Source organism: Bactrocera oleae, chromosome 5 (genome assembly GCF_042242935.1).
Source record: "Bactrocera oleae isolate idBacOlea1 chromosome 5, idBacOlea1, whole genome shotgun sequence".
Taxonomy (NCBI): Eukaryota; Metazoa; Arthropoda; class Insecta; order Diptera; family Tephritidae; genus Bactrocera; species Bactrocera oleae.
In genome coordinates, this window is record NC_091539.1 from 63271781 (window position 1) to 63296749 (window position 24969).

Below are 24969 nucleotides of genomic sequence, written 5' to 3' on the forward strand. Positions count from 1 at the left end.
AAATAAGCATACATATATTAAAAAAAAATCGTTTGTAACTACAATATTATAGAAATCAGTAGATAGCTGAAGAAGAAATTGACATGTCGCTATAGGTTGTCATCAGGTTTAAAATAATTGGGAGCTAAACATCTCAGATATTTATAGAAACATTAATGCTAAGTGAGGTTTGGTCACTTAGGCAGTTAAATAACTGTATGGCTTAACTAAATCCTAACAGTTTGTGAACGGAGCCGCTCAAAAGGCTAAGACAATAACTCAGTACTGAAAATTAATAAAATATTTTATACATCAAGTCAAGGTTACACCATTTGATAAACAATTTACAAATAGTTATCTAGATAATGATTTTCATATACTATATGTTAGTTTCAATACTGATATGATATCTACTTAATATAGATATATACATAAACATATAAAATAGTTATATATATTTACATTTCTACTGATTTCAGTTGAAGAAATACAGCTCAATAAACATTAAGTCACTGTTGTTTCCATAGATTACAAAATAAGTAATACTTAAAGTACACTAAACAACTTTGAAGATAGACTTCTAAAACGTGTGCTTTCCAAGCGCTACTTTTGCTCACAATAAGTTACTTTCAATCCTATATCTTTCACCGTCCCCTAATTTAATATTCAAATATACACATATTGATACACATACATATACAATAAACTAGCTTTTAACCTATCAACTCTTAACCTATAAATATATATAAGAGAAACACTTACGTCGATTTCGATCCGCTTCCTCAGCGAGTAACTTTTCGATTTTCTCCGGAAAATGCCGTTTGGCACACCAAACCAAACCGATGACAGCCAATACAACAAATACTGTTATCAATCCCAACCAAAATGGTTCTTGTAGCATGCGTTCCGATAACGGTTTATAGGGTATGTGCAGCATACGACGCTCGCAACGCGCGCCTTCCCACCAAGCGTGACAGCTGTTTAAGAGACAGTAAATTATTGAATCAGCTGTTTATATTGTAAGAACGATTGAGTTAAAAAAAATATATTATATACATATATAACAACAAATTATATTTATGGTATACGTAATTGATTATTTTGAAGTTTATAGCATCCTCATATACGAAAAGAAATATGTCAATAACACCGTATTAGTCGAGAAAACAAAAAAGCCGACGGACGACCCACCTAGCAAAGTTAATTCAGCAATTTAGTATTCTACTTCACTTAACTCACTTAAAAGACTCCACTTTTTCACTCAAATATTTAATCTCACTAAATTTGAATAGTTTTGATTCAAATACATAAGTCTAATTATTATTGTAAAATTAACCGTTTTACTCAAAATCGATGGCGCCTAGTATATTCTTCGCTTTTCTCATTGCAATCAAACTTCTAAAAAATAAATGGGTCATTCCATCCAAAATTTATATTGTATATTTTTATTGTTGTATTTTTTGAGGCAAATATTGGAGACGTATTTTTTTATTTCAACTCAATATTAAAAATTTGGAATTATGAATTTTTAAAATTTCAGCGCTCGAAAAGAGTACAATACCGACTTTTTTCCGACTGTTACAACACCTTGTGGCAAACTTATATACCTTGTTCAGGGTATAAAATATATAATATTTTCTTGAACAATTAAAACTTTTTTTCAAATATTCTAGCAACAATTTTTTACAAATAAATCTGGGGCGAGTAATTTTAGATTTCTTTTAATTATACGCACCGACAAAAGTAGCCACCATTTCTTTCGAAACAAGCGCCGCGACCTTCACAAGGATTCTCAGCACAAGGTCTTTGCTTTAGCTCGCATGTGTGACCCATATAACCCGGCTGGCATTGACACTAGACAGGTGATAACATTAAATATTATTATAATTCAACAGGTAAGTTATAAAAAAAATTTCTAGGCATACCTTGAAGCTATTAGTAGTTAGTTCACATTTACCAAAGACGCACGGCTCCAACTCACAAATGTTTAAGCCACAAAACCTGCGAATGATATTCCCTTATTATATAAGTAGCCAAGAAATACAATATTTAAATCCCAACACGCACCTGCCGGTATAGTGACCTTGGCACTGACAGTAGTTCGAACCATTATTGAACACACATTTACCATTGAACTGACAGGGATTCGGTTGGCATGATTCGACGGTTTTCTCATCAGCAGTCAATTTCATTTTGTATGTGTTGTCTGAGCACAGATTAGGAATGGAAAATTTAGATAATTAAAATTTTTTTAAAAACTATGTTAATATCCAATTTACCCCACTGTATGGTCACGGTTGCATTGAGCAACGCATTGGAGTGTTGGCCTGTGCGTTGGCGTATGTGCAGCGTATTCAAATATGAGGTTATGTATACTGGTGGCGCTGCGGTCGCGACTGTCCTGAGCTGTAGTCTACTGCTCGATTTAGTTGGTGGTAACATCGAATGAGTGCGACTGTAAAATATATCCTGTGGTTGCAAATAATCGTAGGCTGCATTCGGTCGCTCTGCTGGATGCTTTGGTGGACCTGTGTGTGGAAGCGTTGTTGGTGGTTGGAATTTGCACAGCTGCCATCTTGTGCCATTATTATCGGCGTAGTTGTCAAAAACCTAATTTGGAAAGTAAGAGGTGGTAAGGTAAAAATGTCCGAATTAAAGCTTAAAGTTCGGATTTTCAAAACTAAAACGAGCGAATAATGAAGAAGAAAACTTCGTAAACTTGGGAAAAAATCATGGACTGTGAATGAAGTCCTCTAACAGGAAGGAAATTTAAATTGTTGGTAACTTCTCGGAAATTACGTCGAGTATCAGGTCTTTAGGGAGAGACCAGTCATATAGATCTATTTCAGATTAATTATTGATACAATAGTTACTTGAATGTGAGAGGAGACCTACCTAGTTCAAACTTCATGCAGTTATGTCAGAAGTTCATATATCGATGATCTTTAAGAATTTTTAATGAATTTTCAATACAAATTTATTACCTCTAGAAGACTACCATCCGGACAACCGCCGTTGTCGCTGAACTCAACGCCATGTAATTCCAACAGGATATTCTGACCGAAGGGTGCCACCAAATGATGAGTGAAGTCCACATTTTCCGGCATCGGATGTGGATAATTCAGTTGATAAAGAGAACCGCTTGAATTGAGTTGCAAGCTGATGATTCGCTCACGACGTTCCAGTGGCACCACTGTAACATTAGTAAACAGTATGGAAAATGTATATAAATATGAACAATTAATTAACGCACCTGTGCGATAGACAGCTTGGAAGCCTTTGCCACGCGGATGTTGTCCGGTTCGAAATTGTATGCGCAACTGTTCACGTTCACTTACGAATATGCCCTCACTGAGCAGTTCTCTAGTATGAAATGGCCGTAGAAGGCCACTACCAGTATCTACCTCCAAAATCGCGTCCACTTTCAAGTCGAACTCATTGAACTCCAGCCAGACGCGTCTGCCCGTCGGCGCTTGTATCACATAAGCACAATTCAAGTTGTTGAGTAAAAAATTTGGATAGTTGGGACTGTAGACGGTGCCCTCGCGTGAAGTGAGTGTCTGCAGCGGACAGCCCGAAACATCGATTGCCTTCCATGTAGCTGCAAACCCGATGCCATTGACCGAATAATCGCTATGGAAATTCAGCATAGCCTCATTGGACCTAGAGACAAAGTCGAATTTCGACATATTGGAGGTATGTGTGCCGCACCAGCGTACATATGGCAGGAATGATTGTGCATTATCTACAGGTAGTGGTATCATTAATGGATCACTATCCTCTAAAATACTGTTACGTTTCCGTCGCGCCATTTTCGCTTTTCGCCGGCGATGTTTGGGATTTTGATATTTTGTTATTGTACCACTCGCTGTGTTTAACTGACTATTGTTAGTTTGTATTGTTTTCGAGCGCAATTCACTACTAAAATGCTGACTACCCTTGTGCGTTCTTTTGCTATTCTCATATTTCTTCGCATGTGCTAGTTTTGTATATTCAGTACTGGCAGTGTTAGTGGTGGTTTGGTAGCTCCACCGTTTTTTTCTTCTTATACTACGTTTAGGCCTTTGACTATACTTTGTGTCGAACTCGCCTATGCTCACTTCATTGTCGATGGATGTTAGTTCTTCCTCCGACGTAAGCATGGCCATTGGCAGTGGATTGCTGCCGGGCTCCAATGTTATGTGCGAGACTAATTCGTAGTCTTGTATGCTAACGTAATCATAGAGACACTCATCCTGTGGCTCGAGATCGATTTTCTGGAACTGCAGTATTATGCGGGTGCGTTCCGGTGTTTTGATGTGCACCCAATAATCCAGATTTATTGGATATGTGCTGGGATAGGCTTTTTAAGGGCGAATAGAGAACATGAACCGGTTATGAGTAAGTAATTTTCTAAAAATTATAATGGCTCCTTAGGTTAAGAACTAGGGTCGATTATGTTTGGAATAAAATTAAATTGGATTATGTATTATAAATTTAAGATAGACAATCTAACGACGAGTTACACTAATCTAATTTACTCTTAATTTGATTTTTTATGAGATTAAGATCATTCTCCGATAAATTTATTTTAATTCTAAGCTTTGAAACCATATTGTTTAGTTTAACTTCAAAACTGAGCTCTTGGACTGTGTTGGACTGACAGAAATGGTTTCTAGATAGATTGAATCTAAGTAAGGGATTATATGAAAAAGTTGTTTTTAGGGTTTTAATCCACTTAATTGTCATGTTATATTGTAGTACCAGAGTGGTATGTGGTTGGTTTAATGGTATAAATTAGACTTGGGATTCGTCTAAAGCTTCTTGGAAGGGAGTTTTAAAGCTTCACTGTGCCGACAGAGTACGAATACTACAGAAAAGATACAGAAAATATTTCTTGGAAATCTCTCAAAATAAGTTGGTTTCAATAATAAATGTTGTGGCTAAACTTTAGTCTTGAGCTCTTTAGTCGAAGAGACCGAAACCCAAATCGTCGCCTATTTCCGACTTTGACACCTACTTTTGACTTCTGACTCAAACCAAAACAATTATTTGGTTAACATTTTTTGGGTTCAAAATTGTTTCAAATAAATAATTTATTTTATAAGAAAGAAAAATCATAACAGCTTCAGATATCACGCCCAAAATTAAAACATGTAAGCAGCTCACCTGGTGACACAAGTCTGCCCTCAGCACCCGTTATAGTGAGATTATTGGCGGAAAATGTACCAAATGAATCCTTCGGCTTTTTGCACACATAACCGCCGACCTTACTGCATTTTTGTGATTGCCAATACAGGCCCGATGGTAGCATTGGCGTTGGCGACATCTTCCATTGCAGACCCAAACATATGGCGTCTGTAGGCAGTTCTTCGAATTGACCCTGACCGGGTAACCAGCCCTAGAAAAGAAGAAAATAGTAAAATCAGTTTGAAACAATATATGTATTTCCAAACTGTCTGTCTTTCATACCTGAAAGCTCATTCTAGTATCATCGGTCCACTCGAATTGACCGCTTTTCTCCAGCTCGGCACCCAGCCAGTATATCAGCTGCGGCGAATAGTCTATTTGGTTTCGTATGTTCGATGTGATAAATCTGCAAACAAAAAAATTACAAGCCTTCGGTATATAATAACTTTTCCTAGCACCCACCTGTGCTCATCCGAGGACGACACCGACGACAGTTGTGCACCCATACCACGACACACTTGCTGCGCCGTCCACCAATCCACTTCGGGATAGGATATGAAGAGATAACAGGAACCATTGTAATACTTGAGACGTTCGTTGGCGCACTCCGAGGCGGCTGGAATAGAAATGTAGAAAAGCACAAAAGCAATAGGCGATTAATTTCATTAAACAGAAAACGATACTTTTCGCTATTTACAAAATGCTCAATCCATAAAAAGTTAGGCAACACATACACACGCACGTACACGCTAATATTATAACTTCGGCTAAACGTGCAATAAACTACTTACAAACATACATACATGTATTGGTATTAATTTCGGTTTATATTTCATTACACATTATTAGCTTGAATAATAAAAACAGTTATTGCGTGCCTAGTTGGGAACTGCTGTGCTATTTGTTGTTGTGTCTGGTAAGAGCATGTCTTCAACGTAAAGAAAAGTATTATATTGTGTAAAATAATAAATCTATACAAGGGATATTTAGTAATATATTATTTGATTACATAAAACAACTATAAATTTGACAAATATTGCTATAGTTAAATACAACAATGGGTACTGAAATTTTTTTTATAAAAAAGTATATTTAAATTTACATTTAATAAATAAAAATATTCCTATATTATTTTAAATTAGTTACAAAATTAAGGAAGCAGGTCTGGAATACAAATATATACCATAACATGATCAGTAAAACAATTTTAACATATATACGAGGGCGGTCCGACAAGTACTTAGTCTCATCGCGCGATGTAGAATTTTGTTTTGACTTCGTGTGAAGGCTGGCGTGTTCGCAAATTTTAGAAAAATGGAGAAAGATCAATATCGATCGGTTACTCGATTCTGGTTTTTGAAAGGGAAGTCATGCACTGAAAGAAAAGAGCGCTTGTATGATAAACATGGTGACGGTGAGGCTTCTACTTTGGCGGAAACTAACAAACATTGGTTTAACGAGTGACCTGTGTGTCCCACAAACGGCCCCCACGAAGAACAGCGTAACGCGAGAGAACTGAGACAGTAGACAGCTCAAAATACCGCGTGAATTATATCCTGCATCAAATATTGCTTATATGAAGGTTTCGATCAACAAGCGCAACTCAAAGAGTTATAATCGAGTTTGACGCTGTTTAAACGTAATTGGAAGCAGTTTCTGCGTCGTTGGTGATAGTCGACAAAACCTGGGTTCAGTGCTACAAATCAGAGACGAGAAGCCAAGAAATAGACGAAGCTGTGAAATTCACACAGTCTTTTTAGGCGGAAAGGTGAATCGACGCTAAATCGCAGAAAAAGCAGAATCATTTCGTGAGAAAAAAAACTCTTTCACTATGAAAATATACTATTTCACACCTCTTCCTCTGCCACGGTAAAATTAATTAGGCGACGAATCACTATATTTCCACAATTTTCCGTTTTCTAGGCCAAGTACTTATCCGATCGTTCTCGTATGTCTAATTTAATTTCTGGCAATGTCCACTTGTGTCTTTTAACTCATTGAGAAAGAAAAGGGCTTAACAATTTGAATATAGGTAGTTATGTTAACAGAGGAATCACTTGATTAAAAAAGTTTAAATAAATAAAAATTTGAAGAAAAGGACACATTCCTGCAAGCATTGGCTAATTTTAATTAGACTCATTAGTTAAGTAACTCAAAATAACGCTTCATAAGCTAGAAAAATAAATATTTGAAAAATTATTAATAAATAAATAAGTATATACCATAGATAAAAGATAACATAGATAAATGTAATTTGAAATAGAAATAATTTAATACATTGGCAAAAAATATTTATCTAATTCGCCACATCTCTAACAGATAAACATATATTTTGTAAATAAAAACACGCATGCAAATATCCAGGCTAAATACTATAAACCATGTTTAAACTAAACGAAAACTCTAATGAAATTAAAACATTCAGAAAATAGCTGCGGGCGTTGTGTGCTTGCATGGCTTCGATGACATGTATACATACCCTGTTGGAAAAATAACTTAATATGAGTAATAATCCTTTAAAAAATTACTTTGAAGTTATCACATGGTTTTTCGCATTTGCCTTAAAGCCTTCATTTTATTTACAACTTTATCCGTTCGTCTAAAACAATTCTTACAGGGTATGTATAATGCCAACAAAGCACACTGATCTACCTGTGGCACTGAAGAGACTTACCACGGAACGTATAACTTCCTAGTAGTATGTTCAATATTTAAGTTTCGTAGAAATAGTTGGCAATACAAGGTAAAAGTAAAAGTAATTTTACAATAGTAATACATATGTGAATGTGTGATAGAGAAAGAGAGAGAGAGAGCGAGAGAGAGTGGGCATGAAAAATAAAGTGATTTACATGAAATTGAAGAACGAAGAACAAGTGGTGGGCAAGTTGTAAGACAAAGCGTGTTGTAGAAAGTGCCTTAGGACTGTGATGTATGGCAATATGTTTGTGAAATGCGTGAGAGTCCTAGATAGATACATATATCTTATGTATATAAATAACTTTGAAGCAAAAAATTTTGAAACGTACATATGTATGTATATCTTTGAAATATTTTATATAGACACGAAAAAAAACGGCTAATATACCAAAGATGATACTTATTTAGTTAGACATATTAGTAGTTAATAGATATATAGGTATGTACAGATTTACTTTGCATAAAATTTAGTTGAAAGCATTCATCGAGACAAACATACACGCATGTTATTATAGTTAAATATATTAGGTAATTCGAATTTTTGTGTAATTTTTCGAAACTCCGTTAAAAGCAATAAAAATTATATAATCTTCATTATATAGTATTTCTATAAATCCAATTCGAGATTTTAAACTTAATATTTTTTAATTTTTATCTACTTTTAAAATATATCGTAGACTTCTTTGGGAAATGTGTTATGAGAAAAATTGTGATGCAAGTTTTTCGTATTTTTTTTAAAGGAGAGTTCAAAGTCGCGTGAGAGAACTTCAGATTTAAGGTGTTTTTAGAGTTAAAAATTTTATTTGAAATGAAAGTATTTTGGGCTATCTTGTTAGTCCAATTTCGCATCACTTTTTCAGCACCTTGGCTTGCTACTGATCAGAAGGTGAGTGTTTTATCAGCTTAGATTATGGAAACATGATAACAAATTGTTTGATAAAGTTAAAGTGACAAGTGACCATTTGATCAATCTCTTTCTTGACGATCGTATAATATCGAATATATATATAGACTTGTACTGTAAGCAATTGACAGCAAAATCGGCTCTTAGGCTGAGAGAATTCTCTCTATTAGTCGTCTGTAATAAGGGACATTCTAATCTACTTAGCAAATTCACGTTTCTACTCAATAACATGAATACTCGTAGTCGTTTCGAATTGAACTTAAATTCGTTTTTAATTCCCTCCCAGAGAGGTGTGGGATAGGGGTGAAGTGGACGAATATGGGTCCAATCTGGATAAGCGAGTAGGAGCTGGTGTTTTTTCAACAAAATTAGATACCAAAATCATCTTCCGACTACCAAGCCACTCAGTATCTTCCAAGCGGAGATTACAGTAATTAAAGAAAGCCTTCTTGTTTGACAAAAAGGGAGCATACAGTGGATCTAACATCCTATTTCACGTTAAGCCTGATATGGGTTCCATCACATATCACTATGTGGTACGGGTAACCTACAATTAGACTCGGATAAAGAGGGTATATATATGCTTCTGGCTACTTGTAGATATTTAATCGACAAATGTGTTATAGATATAGCTGAGTCTCTGGGTATGGTAGAAGCTGCCAAGAGGTAGAAAAAGAAGATACTGTAAAATACCTACTTTGTGAATGCAAGGCTCAGTACAAGAAAATAATCGAACTATTGGACGAGCGTTTCTTGGCAATTTCTCGAAATTTGCACATATGTATAAAACTTTTTGAATTGGTGGTTCAGAGAGCACATAATACTTGCAGAGTAAGGGGATTTTAGTCTCGATGGTTTCACAATGGGCCCTCTAAAGATCTAGGTGCGTCGTCTAAGAAGCTTTTACAAAAATGAAAATACTATATGATATTTTCAAACTGAGCGGCCAAAAACTTGCAGATGAGTATTATATTGAATGAAATGTTTTATAGTGAAAAAAATGATGTTAACTTCTTTTGATAATGTAATTATAATCGACTACTGCGTGTTTAGCATGAGGCGCGTTATGAACGTTCTCGAGTTTCTTGTAAGCAAATATAAGTATGTGATGATGTTGTTTCCTCAAAAATAATACTCACTATTTTCCATATAAGTTTTTGCTTTATAGCCGCCAAAATGATGCGAGTAATCGGAAACGAAATGCAAGCCTAAGTAGGAGCCAGTGGAGACGTGACGCAGCAGCTTCAGCTTGGAACTCCAATCGCCGCATAAGCGCTTCGGCAAAGCGTTCGTTTCCGCATTTGCATCCGAACGTAAACGATTGTGATGATTCGTTGGATAGTTCGGATTGCCATGTGGATAGTCGGGTGTTTGTATTAGGTAATTCGTATGCGGTCGGTAGAGACTCGAGAAGATGTGCAGGAGCTTTTGATAATTCGTTTGCGCGAGATTGTAGTTGTTATAGCTATTCGAATACAAGTAGTTGTTGTTGTTATTATTGTTATTGTTGTTGGTGTTAGTGTTGAAATTCGCATTCGCATTCGCATTTACATTCGTATTTATATTATTTACAGCATTCGTACTAGCATAATTTGTATAAGTATTAGAATAAGCGTTCGTATTAGAATTACTAGATGTATATGTAGATGTAGATGTAGACATAGGCATAGTATACGATGAACTAAGGCTAGGTTTCTCATAAGAACTTCGCTTTCGAAATGTTTTATTTATATTTATATTACTTTTACTACTATTATTTATATTTAACATATTTTTGTTTTTGGAAGATTTTGTAGTTTTGAAGTTATCGTAGTGTGTTGGTTCGGTAATTTCCAAATAGTCATAGGTACAACTGTGAAAAATTAATAGAACATGAAATTTTATGCAGGTAATTCTATTTGCTTATTGAGAGATTACTCACCCCGCTTCATTCTCGATCACCAGCTCTTCGAATTCGATGACGACACGATAGCCCGTTGGCGCTGTTATTGTTGTAAAACAATTTGCATTATCGGGATATTGTCGTGGAAACGACGGACTCCAAATTGAAGCGCGCGGATGCTCCTTAGTTAATGAGACCGTCTTATTACAGTCGTTTATCCAACTACGTCTCAAAGAGTCTGTGGCATATATAGAGAAATTATTAAAAGCATGATCTATGATGATCCAATAACAAATTTCGTGAAGATGGGTATTAAATCTATAAAAGTATCTATAAAATATGATTAATAGCTATACTTCTTAATAGTATTTTAGTTTTATTAAATCCCGACTGAATATTGTGGGTTCATGATTAAATGAGGTATAATTTTAGAAACTTATTAATAAATTAAATCGAGAAATATTACTTATATTCGTAATATTCTGTTAGAGAGGGAGAGAAACTGTGTATTGAAATGATTTATAATACAGAGTTTCTCTTTCACCAACTCTACATTATTCTTTACACAACTTACCATCGCTCAAAGGCCGCTCACAGATTAGAAAATTCTTTGCACTGCAATCACGATCATTCCACATAAAAGTGCTCGTCAACGGACTGCGATTCGTTTGTATACCCGGTGGTGTACGAAAAAAGCGACGTAACTCTATGCAATCTTGACTGCTAAGACCATCATCGTTGGGCTGCTTATTGTAATGACTGTGTTCCGTCCATCCAGGAAACCAGTCTGTATAAAGAGGGGAAGAGAGAGAAATTTAATATGCCATTTGTACAGGTTTATGTTGGTTAGGATCTTCAACTAAGTCAAAAACTACTATGTAATTGTAACCGACTTTTATTCCTAAATTTATCAGAAATTTTATTCTCTCTCTTTTACGACGACTTAAGCCTGGTCAAACCCTATATTGAAGTGATGGAAAAGTATCTCGTCCGATTATTTTAATTCATTTTATATTTTAATTTTTAGCTTTTCCCTCATATATTAATTTTCTACTCACTTGTATACTGAAACAGCAGTCCGTCGCTCCAGCGAAAGTCACCCTCATAGCTGCTATCCGAGCCACCAACCCAATAGGCATTCTGATCATCATAGCCGGGACTACGAAAAAGGATTTCATGTATGACTTGTTGTTGTTGCTCATTGCGGATGGAAGCCAAGTGACCGCCCAAGTTTACACAATGCTCCTCCGCATCTGGCCACGACATGGCTACTTCAATGGCATTTATGCAAAACTGTTGCATGGCGACCCAACCGAAGTCGCAGCTGGAAATGAGCTCTGCAATGGGTTGCGCCGCATATGACAGATAAACTGTGGGCAGTGAGGTAATGGGCGTGTTGTGATCGATACCGGGCAACGTATCAGCCATAAACGGTATATTGTTGTTGTAGTTTATACGCGTCGCTTTGAAGAGATGTATATTCAGTGTATTGCCAGTTGAGGTTAGAAGAAAGGCTTGCATGCGATTGGTATCGTTTATGCAATAGGACCATCGCGCGGCATCGCTTTCGAATATTTTAACGATAACGCCATCACAGTTAGAGATTTCAATGGCTCCTTGTATAGACTTGCCGCTCGCAGCGAAGCTGAACTCTTTGATTTTGCTCTCCATAATTCTGAGGAAACCATCTAATGAACTTGTGGAACGCTTGTTGACATGCTCTCGCGTTGCATTATACGCACGAAGCGTGTACGCGCTTTGTTCTTGCACTTGCGTACGCGCCGCCGCTTTGGGTTCGGCGCGTCTAAACACTGTCGTTGCAGCGCCACTTTTTTTACTACTCCCGCTACCACTACTCAGCAGGGTCAAATTTATGCGCTGAGTGTCGATTTGTATACCCTCGTTGGTGTAGATATTGAACGTGTCCTCTTCGCCGGCCGCATTTAATTGAATGCCATCATTCGGCTGCATAATCGCGCTGTCGTTGTTCGTCACGAGTGTCAGACTTATGCGATTTCCATACGGCAGGTGTATACGAAAGTAGCACTCGACTGCGTCGCGCATACTCGGTCGTATGTAATACCTGCCGGTTTGATTGCTCGTCGTTATATTATAACAATAGTCCACAAGCTTGTAGCTGAGGCTGAACATTGGACTTTTATGGAAGTATACTGTGGTGTGGCTGCGCACATCGAAGTGATAACTGCGATCGGCGGCGTTGAGTTCTTCCAGTTTTCCGCATAAGCGCGTCCGCTCATTGAAGCGTATGTAGCCGCCACTGTTGCAGGGCACATTCAGTCGTTGGAGCTCAACGAGTATACCAGCCGCTGGGATGTCGCCATTTGCGGCACTCGCAGACCCAGTTGGGTTGTTCTGGTTGTGTTCAGTCTCAAAGAGTCGATACGGAGGGAAATGTACGGTACAATCGATGCTGTACAATGGAAGTGCTGTGTAGTCCAAAGTTCCTCTGGTGACTTCACGCAACAACAATTGGCAGTCTGTGCGGAAGGAGGAGGGGAAAGAAATATAAATAATGGCAAACAATAACTTTTCTAAACGGATCGAAATGTTAAAGAGTTGTGTAGCGTTTATTAAAGAAATGCTTCTTGTGAAAGTTACAGCGATTGTATTGCATTGAAGAACCGAACAATTCGACAGATAAAAGGGTGAATATTGATGGAGATGAAATTATTTTAATGGTGACAAAGCCGCGGTTTAAGACATGGAAGGCTTCAGAGCTCTTACTAAGGTCTTATTAATAAAATTAATTATAAATATCTTATAACTAATTGGTTCAAAGAGTTTAAAAGTGATTGTTCTTGGGTTTTGGATGAGCTATGACCAGGTGCCAGAATATCCTGACAAAAGTCTACTACCTCGTATTGACAGATCGCCAATTTAATGAAGTTTTTGCATAGTTTCACGACTGTCGTTGAAAAATAGCCTCAGAAGTAGACACCAGATACCAAGGAACAGTTGAAACACTGAACTTCACAGGACGGAGGAGGAAAAAAGGATCCTACTATGCCAAAAACCGTCTCATTTGGCGGGGAAGTGACCAAATTGGTCGAACTATCTTAGGAACAGCCTTCACGACCACCATATTCCCAAATTTTGGCGCCGCCTTTTGCTTCCAAACTTGAAAGAATTACTCATTAAACCGCCTTCGTATATACGAGTACCTTTTATATTTATGCAAAAACATAAAGCAATCACTGAGACGTTCTCACCCTAAACAAACTGCCACGAACCAAAAATTTTGAGCAATTAAAAGACTTAAAAGCAAATTTGTTAAGTTTTCCACTTGTACGTTGTTGTAGTGTTGTTAAAATTTCTTGTAATTGTTTCTTTTCACTTCTTTTTCTGTATTTATTGTTTTTGTTTTTGCAATGCTGCTCGTGTACTCACCTTTGCGTAGTTGAAATTTAAAAGTTTTTTTGAACACCACATGTTGTGCGTCGACTTTTATGTTGTTGTTGTTATTATTATTGTTGTTGTTGTTACTGCTGTAACTACTGCCATTGGCATTGTTCATGTGGCTGTTGCTGCTACTGCGACTTCTTGTGTTCCCGGCATGGTCACTATCAAAAGTCGCCCGAAAAAACACTCTGCAAAAAAAGAAAAAAATTAAAGGCGAAATGAAAAGTAAAGAGAGCCAAAAAGAATTGAGGAAAACAAATAGAAATGAGACTTTGTGAGTTTGCCGCCGTTCAAGTCCAAGTTTTCACCATAAAATATCCATTCTTTGAAATTCAACGCATTACCGCAACGGTGGCGAAAAGTTGAAATGTGGTCAAGTTTAATTTGGCTTTGGAATAACGAAATGTCGAGAGCATTTTGCGAGCGAATTCTATTAAGGCACAAGTTTTAGTGGAACTAGCAATTAGTTTGTTCCACTGAAATGCCTTCAGGAAGCTAGTGATCTAATTTTAAGCAATTTACAATACAATAGAAACAAATTTAAACACTTGTATTAATTTATAAGAGGGATTGTCAATTGATGGAAAGGAGAAGCAAACTTCAGCAATAATAATATTGGATTGTGCAGGTGAGGCCTTGATTCTTAATCGTTCAAAACTATTGTTCCGAACCTAATTTGTTTTTATAAGATCGTTTAATGCGACTTATTAGCGGTGTATCGGTATGAACATGAAATATTAATTTTATATAAGAAAGAAAAAAAATTTTATTCAAAGTATTGCCCATTGCTTTTTACACATTTTGACCACCTTTCCGGCAATTTGTAGATACCATATAAATAGAAATGTTCGTCTTCTGAAGCAAACCAATCAGACACCCAATTTTCGATTTCTGCGTAGGAATCCAAGTGCTGCTCAGTCAATGCGTTTCCAATCGATGAAAACAAATGGTAATCGAAAGGTGCCAAGTCTGGTGAATACGGCGGATGGGGTGGCAGCTCCCAGCCAAGTACCTTGATTGTATCCTGAACCGATTCTGCTTTGTGTGCAGGTGCATTGTCGTGTAACAAAATTACTTTGCCGTGTCTTCTGCCGCATTTTCTGGTCGTTGTCCGAGTAGTAACAGAAGATAAACTCGTCTTTGAATACGAGTACGGTATATTAGCAATCAACATCAAATTCATTTATCCATCTGGATTTTGAAGATTTACGCAATATTTTGCTATTCTATTATATTATATTTTACTAAGAACCCTCTCGCCTCAAATATGGCTTTACTAACGTAGTTGGCTGCTAGAAAGCCAACAAGACAGTGCTCGTGTTGGACTTGTGTCAACAAACCACAGAACTTAGATGTTGATACTACATAAATTCACTTTGTCGGTTAATTGCGTATAAATAACTGTTAATGACGCTGTTCATTTCGAATAGTACTTATGTACGCACTTCAACAACAGATCTTCTCGTAATTAAATGCGTTTTACTAACAAATGATGATTTAATCAAATGAACCCAGTACCGCTTCCACTACAAAGTAAATTAAATTAACTGCTCCACTTTGCCCATTTCATTCGTAAAGCAAACCACAATTATGACCTGGCAATTATCTGCTCATTACGCACACATACATAGTATACAATATACGCACACCACATACTCCTCTTATGATTGTGAGTTCCTCAGCTGGCCTTGCCACATTCGGAGCAGACGAGCAATTATAATTCATTTACAAAAGAAGAACATGGAAGATGACAAGACGTGAAAGTACTCTTTCACACACAGACAATGCATATGTACAAAGTGCAATTCAAAAGTTTCAGGACTTATATTAAAAAATGTATATTATTTGTTTTTTTTTGAAAAATTTATTGGTTGCTTTCAAAATAGTCTCCTTCCGCCTGAATACAACGTTTTGCACGTTCAAGAAGGTTATCGAATGACTTTTTTAGGTCATTTGTCGGTATAGCGTTGAGGATGGCGGTCGTCGCCTTTTGGATGGCATCAACGTCAGCATAGCGGTTTTCTTTCATGGCCAAATGTAGTTTTCCGAACAAATAATAATACAGGGTGCCATATCAGGCGAATAGGGTGAATGGTTGATGATATGAATGCGATTTTTGGTCAAAAAATCTGTCTGATTCTGAGGTCTTTTTCGTGTTGTTTCAAAGTGTGCGGGACAAATCGAGCACAAACCTTTCTGAGGCCCAAATTTTCTGTCAAAATACGATAAATCGATGCTGCGGATATTGATAATTCCGATTCCATATATCTAAGCGATAATTTCGGCACAATTTCCGTGTTTTTTTCGTTCACAACATCTTTTGGCCGGACCGAACGTTCGTCGTCTTCCAAGTCCTCCCGTCCCTCTTGAAAACGTTTAAACCACTCGACTACGGGATAGACAATCATCGCCATAAACTTGTTTCATCATTTGATGAGTTTTGGTAAAAGGTTTACCAAGTTTAAAACAAAACTTAATGTTGGCTCTTTGTTCGATGCTCATTTTCTGACCGACACTACAAATGTAATGTCACATGTAGCGCGATATCTCAGCTGTTATATAAATTTTATACGACAACACTGAAGAACACACAATTGAGGGATAACAATTTCAGACAGATGGCGCCACTAGAAGCCGCGTTGTTTGAAAAGTCCTGGAACTTTTGAATTGTACCTTGTATACATATATATTTTTATGAAAGATGCCGAAATTTTAAAACTAGGAGTCAAGTTTGTTGTAAAAAAAGGCTGTAACACCAGAAAACCCAAAAAAATAATATCTTTAAGGAAAGTTAAAGGAAAACTTTTTGTATGGCAAATGTCATGTTTATTAGTAGCTTTTATTGCCAAACGCTAGAATATTCAATAACCTCGAATTTTAGGTTCACAAAATTTGCAGAAAATTGATATTTTTAATCACCGTAGTATACAAAAGAATTAATCGAAAATCTTTTGATCATCTTAATTTTTGTCACTTTTGTACTAAACTCTTTTTCTTCAGTTTATGTAAATAGAAATATTTCTGCACAAGATATGGTTAAACTAAGCTCAGTTAGTTCTTGCATAACTTCGTTCTGGATACTGTGGTAGTTTAAATTACTATTTATCTAGAAGTGAACTTGACATACCTATCTATATACTGCATGTAATAATTCCCCGCATGACTGTAATCACCTCTTTGTATGCCCTACGAAACCAACTCATCTAACACCCTTTTCCTGATGGTCCGACACCGTCGAAACTGCAAGTTTCACGGAAGGCCCCATTAGAGGATTTTGATAAGAATTAACTTTGGCTTTGCTATCCAAACAGCGTCTCAATAACCGCTACAAATACATTAACCGAACTTATGGAACTTGAGTTGGAAACTTAAGATTTGTCTTCGAATGTCATCTACATTGGAATCTCCCACTAATAGGTATTATGAAGTCCTACTAGACCTAAGTTTTTTAAGGAAACAGGGATGTCATATTGAGGATTACTCCTAATTTTGGCTATTTTAATAATATTCAAAAAGCCTTTAGCTTCCTCATTAACTTCACCATTTAATGCATATAATTTTTACATTTAGAGTCAAACCACTCTGCGCTGCTCTACTATTTAGTAATCAGATTAAAACAAATTACAAAATTTTTACACAAATTTTAAAATAGTAAAATTTTTTACTGTACCGTTAAAGCCGAAAATTGTCTTGGCGTCTAGGCACTAGTATACACACATACCTATACCCTACGTAACATCACCAACGATGGACCTTAATGGCTGTTCATCTGCAATTCAAAAGAGACTTTAGTTAACTCACCTAAATTCGATGGTATCATCCTGTTCGCATAGCTCATTTAACATCCAGAAGCCCAAAGACTCTGTGTGCACTTCGTTTCCGTTTGCGTTGTTCTCATCCCTCACATTCGCACCACTCCCACTCCCCGCAACGGGTACGCCACGTACGTGGTACTCACTGCTACCTGTGCTACTGGAGTCACGCTGTCCATTGTGTTGTTGTTGTTGTTGACTTTTAGCACTACCATGCCATTTATTTTCTGGGCACATTTTTCTAGCATTCCGACTACTGTTATTCTGTGACCGTCGATTAGTTGCTTTATCCCAACTTTGTTGCAGCCACTTGGTGGCGAACATCTGTTGCTGTTGTTGTTGCTGTTGCTGCTGCTGCTGCTGTTGAAAGTGGCCATGGCCACTACCAATGGCATCGTAATTATGACCGAAAGCGAAATTCTCTTCATCCGACGCCGATGTGGCCGAGTCGAAATCATTTTTTTCCGCCTCGAAATCCCGACTGTCATCATCGCCAGCGTCAGCATCATCGCCGTTATGGTTGGCGTCGTTGCGCTGAAGTGAACTGAACCATGAAATTGGCAACTTGTTGCTCGTCGCTGCTGAATGGTGATCAACAAAACTGCCACGTTCGCGACCGCTTAATGTCGAAAGTGTTTCCACGAAAAATTCCCCCGTGTAATGCAGCTCGTTGCCGTTGCCGCTGCCACCGTCACCACCGTCAGGGCCGCTGTCATTGTCATTGCCAGCATTAGCCGTATTGCTGTGGTCCCTCATGTCTTCCTGGCTATTCACTTTCGCTTTTGTACTCATATTTTCCGTGGTAGTGGCTTCCACAAAGGCGTTGCCGTCTAATGGCTGCGTTTGTGCGGCATCGGCTCTTGTCGCACGGCCGGCTGCCTTGAGCGTTGATGGCTTGGCGTATGTCAGCAGACGCACTGGAAATATGAGAAGCACAAATTATATTTACTTTTATTTGCCATTTGCCAGTGAAATTAAGTTACAACATTGCCTTGAATGCAAAAAAAAAATGCAATAAAAGTATAATTTTTTGTGGAGACTTGGAGAAGTTTCAATTTGAATGTGAAAATATAAATATATGTGCAATTTTATTATGGATCTGCCTATTAAATCGAATGAGCAAGCAAATAAACATAAATAGTTGGGGTAATTCAGACAAATATCAATGGGGTTCCATCCTTAAGTTTATGTCCGTGTTGACGTCATTGCATGGTGCATTTAATTTGAATTAATTAGTCAAAATGAAATTCTATTAAACACGAAGAGAGGGAGATGTAGAAAGAGAGTGGGAGAGGAAAAGAAGTAGAACGACTCGAAGACGAGTATTCACCAGTATTTCCTAGGATAATAAAAACGTCTTTATATGAAGCTTTTAACTAAGCTCAACTCTAATTCCTTCCGTGGCCATCTATCGATATACTCGTAAAAATATTTGGGGGACAAGTGGTGGGTTTCATAAGACTTACGTCGCATTGGAATAATTACTAAAATTCATTAGATTTTTTCTAATTTAATTTAACGACTACTTTTGTAACGTATTTTAAGTCCTGCTGCCACTTTTGTTATGTGCTTTTGTAATACATCTCACACAAGTGTAATAAGAGCACTAAAAAAGAGGCAATTGGCAGCACTAGTACGTAAATGGATAGAAGTTGTACTGCTCCCTAGGATAGCCGAGACTACTCTTTGGAGAGAGCAAGATTTAGTTTAGCTACTACAAGAGGATACCCTCAGGGCGGAACAAGTTAGAAAACACTCGCCGCTATATCGTACGAAAGGGCTTAAGCCTAGCAAAGGGTATTGCACCATCCCTTTGTTGGGTTGGGTTATATTATATATTAAGTCGTCAAAAAGCGATCTCAGCTTATAAGATCAAATCGCTATTAATGCAGGATCAAAACAGCTTATCGATTTGCAACCTTGTGCACCGTATCTGGGTGCTGGGGCATAAAGGAGTAGCCGGCAATGAACTGATGAACGTGCTTGCTCTGCTGCTGTTTCTAGGCTGGTCGGTCCATAATCTTGTATTGCGGTAAGTTTCCATACCAAAAAGGTGCTGCTTCGCAAAGAGAGAGAGAAAGAGTGGTCAGATAAAGATATTGGCAGCAAGCAACAAGTATTCGCCAAGCCAAGCTGCTAAAGGAGGTTTTACCTCCTAACATGGTTTAAAAGCATCACAAACTTTCCAGAGACAAAAGCCGTGTAGGCTCAGGAAGCACTTGTCCAATATGGGCATTGCCTCTTGTGAAAACTACCCCCCCAAAACCCCTGAGCACCTGATTCTAGACTGTACAGCAATCTACAGACGTAGGTTAAAAGCTCTTGTATCCATATATCCAAATAGGAATCACAGTACCCTAATAGCACCCAGCGTGTTCCTGGAATTCATCACAGTGCTTGACCTTTGAGAGTGTAAAAAAACTTAGGTCGCCGTGCAAACTTCAATTAAATTCTATTCTAGTCTATTTCTCTGAGTTTAGAATTCTTTTAGTTAGAAAAATTTTCAAAAATATACCTAGAACTGAAACAATAGCCAGTTATTATCGAAGTTTTATTTTCATATGCTCCGCGATGGAATTTTTTCTATCTAGGCTGCCAGAAGCGTAGTCTCTACTGGCGGCAAATACGTCTATGATATAAAAATAATATCGCTTATTTAAGCTAAATTGAACGTTTTTGAAACCAGTGAATATCAGTCATCTGCAACCCCAGAAGTATAATTTTGTGAAAAAGACTACTCTTGAAAGCTGTTCATATAACATTAAACCCTACTAATTTAAATCCAGGAGGTACATTGTATTTTCTACCTGTACCAAAATCACCGAAAATAATTTTATTTTTTAGAAGAAAAGAGTATCAAGCTTTCATCTCAGTATTTTAATTCTTAGCCAACAATAACATAGCACTTGAGTAAATTAAAGAAGAGAAACTAAATTCAGCAAAATTTATCAATTTCCGTTCTCAGCGTCCGAAAATAATACAAATTCTGTGAAAATTTCTAACAAAATTAAATGAAAACATACTCATAACACAATTCCCAACACATATAAATGAAAAACTAATTGACGTTCGCAACGAAAACACTGAAATATTTATTACCCAATTACAATTTGTTGAGCTACACATTATCCTCTTTTATCCACTTCTCGTTTGAGTAAGCAAAGTGTTGAAATTCCGCGCACGTAAAATCCAAACAACAACAACGACAATAATAAAGGCAAACCAAGTTTAATACGGATGCAGTATTCTGGTGGCAGATGAATTTATAGATTTTTACCTTTTTACCATTTTTTTCGCAATAACGAAATGTATGTACATATGTATTTACAAGTATTAAAAAAAATGTCTGCAAATGACAGACGAGATTGTACAATCAGCATGGAAGCTCTATAACTCTTTTCGGCTAAAAAATGTGAGTAATTTTATTCAAAAGGCTTGGGTCAGCTCAAAAATTAATGCTTAATAAAACTTTTGCATTGAAATGAGCGCTGAAGTGCGCACGTGATCAATGTGAATTTAAATAAAACTAAATATTATTTTTGCATTTTTTTTGTAATTGTTGGATAAAGGGTGTAACAAGTAAATTGTGATCAATTTTTTTTTTTACTTTTTTAAATAATTTAATATGAGTACAAATTCACATAATTTTTTTTTATCGCCAGTTCTTACCAGCTGGCAACACTATTGAAAGTGTTAATATTCAAATTGCTTAAACAATGACTTCTTTAATTTCAAAAAAAAGTTACCAACAAATTAACATTTTAAAGAGTTAACAACTAAATACCCCTCTGTATTTTCAATAATTCTTGTATTTTTCAAAAAACATTAAAAAAAAGTATTACACACAAATAAACAAGGTTACATATTACAACTACCCAATTTTGCCACATAACTAATAATGTTGAATAAATTAACAGATGGCAAAGGCTCATAAACTATAAATAGTTGGCAACCTTAACAATTTGTTTCAAATAAATATTCAAAGCAATAATTTTTCCAAAAATTTATATGCTTTCTTATTCCAAATACATTTATTTTCAACTTTAAGTAGCAGCTCTATGGAAAAATATATGATAAGCCTTCCCTGATATATTGATAACATGGTCAATACTTAATTAACTTTTTACCTTTTCAGTAACAACAATTTACGGCCAGAAAGTTTTTGCTATATATTATATTTGGTGGGACTAGCAGGGAATAATCTACTATGAACTGCGCACATACGACGAAATTCTTGCTTACGACTTTTACTAAGAACAAGCATTCAATCGTCCAGAAGCTTCGGCTGGTTGGGATCTATAGTGAATGATTTTCTAAATACTTTTTTGTAGAGTGTTAAATTTCCTATAAGAACTATCCGTTAAACCGGTTCAGAGTTGCAATATTCCAAAATTAAGGAAACATTTTTTTGTGTTATTTAAATGGGAAATAGGAATATGCGATGCGCGACCTCTTAATATTAATATTAAGGGTACTGGTTTTCACAGGCGTTTTTTTACATCTCCACGAAAGTTATTACGTGAGGATTTCGAGAAAAAAATTTAATATTTTATTTGAATCAGCCTACTATATAATGATATTTTTTGTTCCAAAACTAAATTTAGATTCTCTCTTGTTTTATTCCAACGGTTTTTGGAAGATCAAAAAAAGACAACGCGTAACGCGATACAGTGGTCTCCGGATGTCTCTCGTACTTCTGATTTTTTACTACGTTCCATTAGCACATTAATTTCTAACGGACTTCAACCAAGCCGACTTACGACCTACCATTACAGCTCAGTTACCTTTACAACTAAAATTCAATTATCAAGAAAGATATCGGAATTGAACTTAGCGCAGCGCAAATAGTGCCTTTGAGATATAGCAATGCTAATATTAAATTAGTCGCCGTCGATACATTCTTTTTAAAAGCCTTCATATACTGAATATGAGGACTGTTTTTGATTGACTTTGTGCCATATATCTCTGGTCAATAAGCGAGGTATCTTAGTGAAATTTAGTGGGGCATTTAATCAAGCATATTTGCTTTTGGTGCCAAATCATAAAATCTATCAGCTCAGAAATTCTCATAGCTGCCATAAATAAATAAATTGAATGACTTTCGCTTCTATGTTCGACTGTATCATGTTCGACTCAAACTTAACTCTTCCATTTCTTATGAAATATTTTAAGCTCTTAAAGTAATACTTTTTTTTAGGATTACGTCGTCTTGTAAATAGATTTCGGTGAAGAAAACTTTTATTTAAAAAAATTTATATTCAAAATACTTTGGCTTTAAAATAATTTCATTTACTTTGTAATCAAACATTTATATCATGTAGTTAGGTGAGTTGGAGTTAATAATCTTTTACTTAATATTTTAATATATTATATGTATTGCATACATATGTATATGCGTACACAACAACGTGCTTCTGCTATGTTGCTTTGAGAATTTGCATCCACCTGTAATTGACAAACATCTATAAGTGCATAACTCTGTAATTACATTGTGGATTTGAGTGATCTGCTGCCAACTTAGCTGTCAACTCGAAAATATCAAATCCCAATTTGCTATGCCCATTCAAGTTCGTCGTTGTGACTGCTTGTTGCATTTGCCTAAAGTATGAGTAGGTACATTGTAGAGACATGCGACTAAAAATATTGACACTTACAATGTAAACATTAGGGTATGTCACGACGTGGTGGAAGTTAAAAATTCAATAAGCTATTAATTATGTTAGCCTACGCAATTCAAAAACAAGTAAGATGACAAGAGGAGAGAGAATTTTAGAGAAATTGTTGGTTGAAACGAAATGATTCGCATAAGAGTGCAGTTGAATAAGAAAGAAATCGGCGAAGCTCCACGCTTCTATCTCATATTTGTAAAATGTTATTTGATAAACATAATGGGTGATGGTGTGGAGTATATGTATTAAAATACAATCAAAATATACTATATCACATACAGCTATATACTACAAGTACATCAAAATTTCGAAAAATAGGCGTGGCTTTAAGATATAACTCAAGAATACATAAAAATTATAAAAGATTTGAGATCTTTCTTATGTCTTCTGTATATGAATAAAATATTTATTTTTTTTAAAAAAATTAGCTTTTCAAAAAAAAAAAACATTATTGCACATATCACTGAACATTTCTGACCAACCCTAATACACAAAAGCGCTTGGGGTGCGATTGTAAAAGTAGCTCAAAATGAAAATGTCACATTGACTTCGACATCGATTGCAGTGCTGACAACAACAAGTGGCAAGGACACACAACCAACATACATTTATCCGATGCGAGCCGTGAAGCCCATAAATATGTTTGTGTGTGTGCAGCGATAAGCGAATAACTGTTGTTGATGGTAGTGCATCATTTGTTAAAGCTATTAAACCCCGTCAACCCCGCCAACCCCGCCGACACCAGCGCGCAACAGTTGCTTTGAGCGATTGTGTTCAACAAATCAGCTCTTGCCACAAGCGAATTCCACACTTGATATGAATGTGAACAATTTTAATGAGCAGCTACTCAAGCATATTCGTTTCCAGAGAATACCGACATGCAGACTTCGATTATACTTGGTAAATTGAGATGTTGAATGCATTTGCAATGTTGCCACCAGGTCATAGTATACATTGTTAGATTATAACTGTTTTTACAGCATATTGTTTCTATGGAATTCGCGCTTTTACTCGATGTGCTGCTCGATTGATTGGTTAAGTGGTTGAATGTGTTAAATCGATAGGGTTCCACAAAATGAAAAGGAATGATATTATTGAGCTTGGATAATAGGTATATGGTCTTAAGATGTGAAATACATATCCCTCTCATATAATATACAAGATATATGTTACGTTGATTGCAGGGCATAAGTACCGTCATAACCTATCTTCGATCCGAAACACAAGTTGTATTGACGAGATTGGACCAAAGGAATATATGTTGTCCGACTGGCATATGGCTTTGTAAATATTTATAAATTTTATAAGAAAATAGGCGAGAAATGGTTTCCATTGTTCAAATCTGTCTTCTTTATAAGAGATTTGTCTCATGGACCTAGGTCTTAGGTGTGTTATTGGACGAATCTCTTGATGTTATTGGTGGGAAAAGCAAGCGCT

At 36.4% G+C, this 24969-nt stretch overlaps 1 protein-coding gene across 14 annotated transcripts in view; it reads right to left on the reverse strand.

Annotated features, from left to right (window-relative positions):
* Positions 1-24969, reverse strand: part of LOC106615863 (uncharacterized) — a 159889-nt gene that overhangs the window by 18713 nt on the left and 116207 nt on the right. For 12 of the 14 annotated variants that reach the window (XR_004977756.2, XM_036369034.2, XM_070110823.1 and 9 more), the window contains 17 exons: positions 17853-18780; positions 14040-14239; positions 11690-13129; positions 11206-11418; positions 10671-10869; positions 9889-10601; positions 7823-7840; positions 5611-5764; positions 5431-5554; positions 5128-5359; positions 3233-4321; positions 2964-3172; positions 2259-2589; positions 2047-2185; positions 1905-1980; positions 1715-1833; positions 742-956 (listed from right to left, as the gene is read on the reverse strand). Coding sequence is in view for 13 of the 14 variants with exons in the window: in XM_036369034.2 (XP_036224927.2) it covers positions 742-956; positions 1715-1833; positions 1905-1980; positions 2047-2185; positions 2259-2589; positions 2964-3172; positions 3233-4321; positions 5128-5359; positions 5431-5554; positions 5611-5764; positions 7823-7840; positions 9889-10601; positions 10671-10869; positions 11206-11418; positions 11690-13129; positions 14040-14239; positions 17853-18780 (6399 nt within the window). In the remaining variant the exon portion in view is untranslated. The remainder of the gene's footprint in view (positions 1-741; positions 957-1714; positions 1834-1904; positions 1981-2046; positions 2186-2258; positions 2590-2963; positions 3173-3232; positions 4322-5127; positions 5360-5430; positions 5555-5610; positions 5765-7822; positions 7841-9888; positions 10602-10670; positions 10870-11205; positions 11419-11689; positions 13130-14039; positions 14240-17852; positions 18781-24969) is intronic. The other 2 variants (XM_070110824.1, XM_036369036.2) reach the window with 1 other exon arrangement.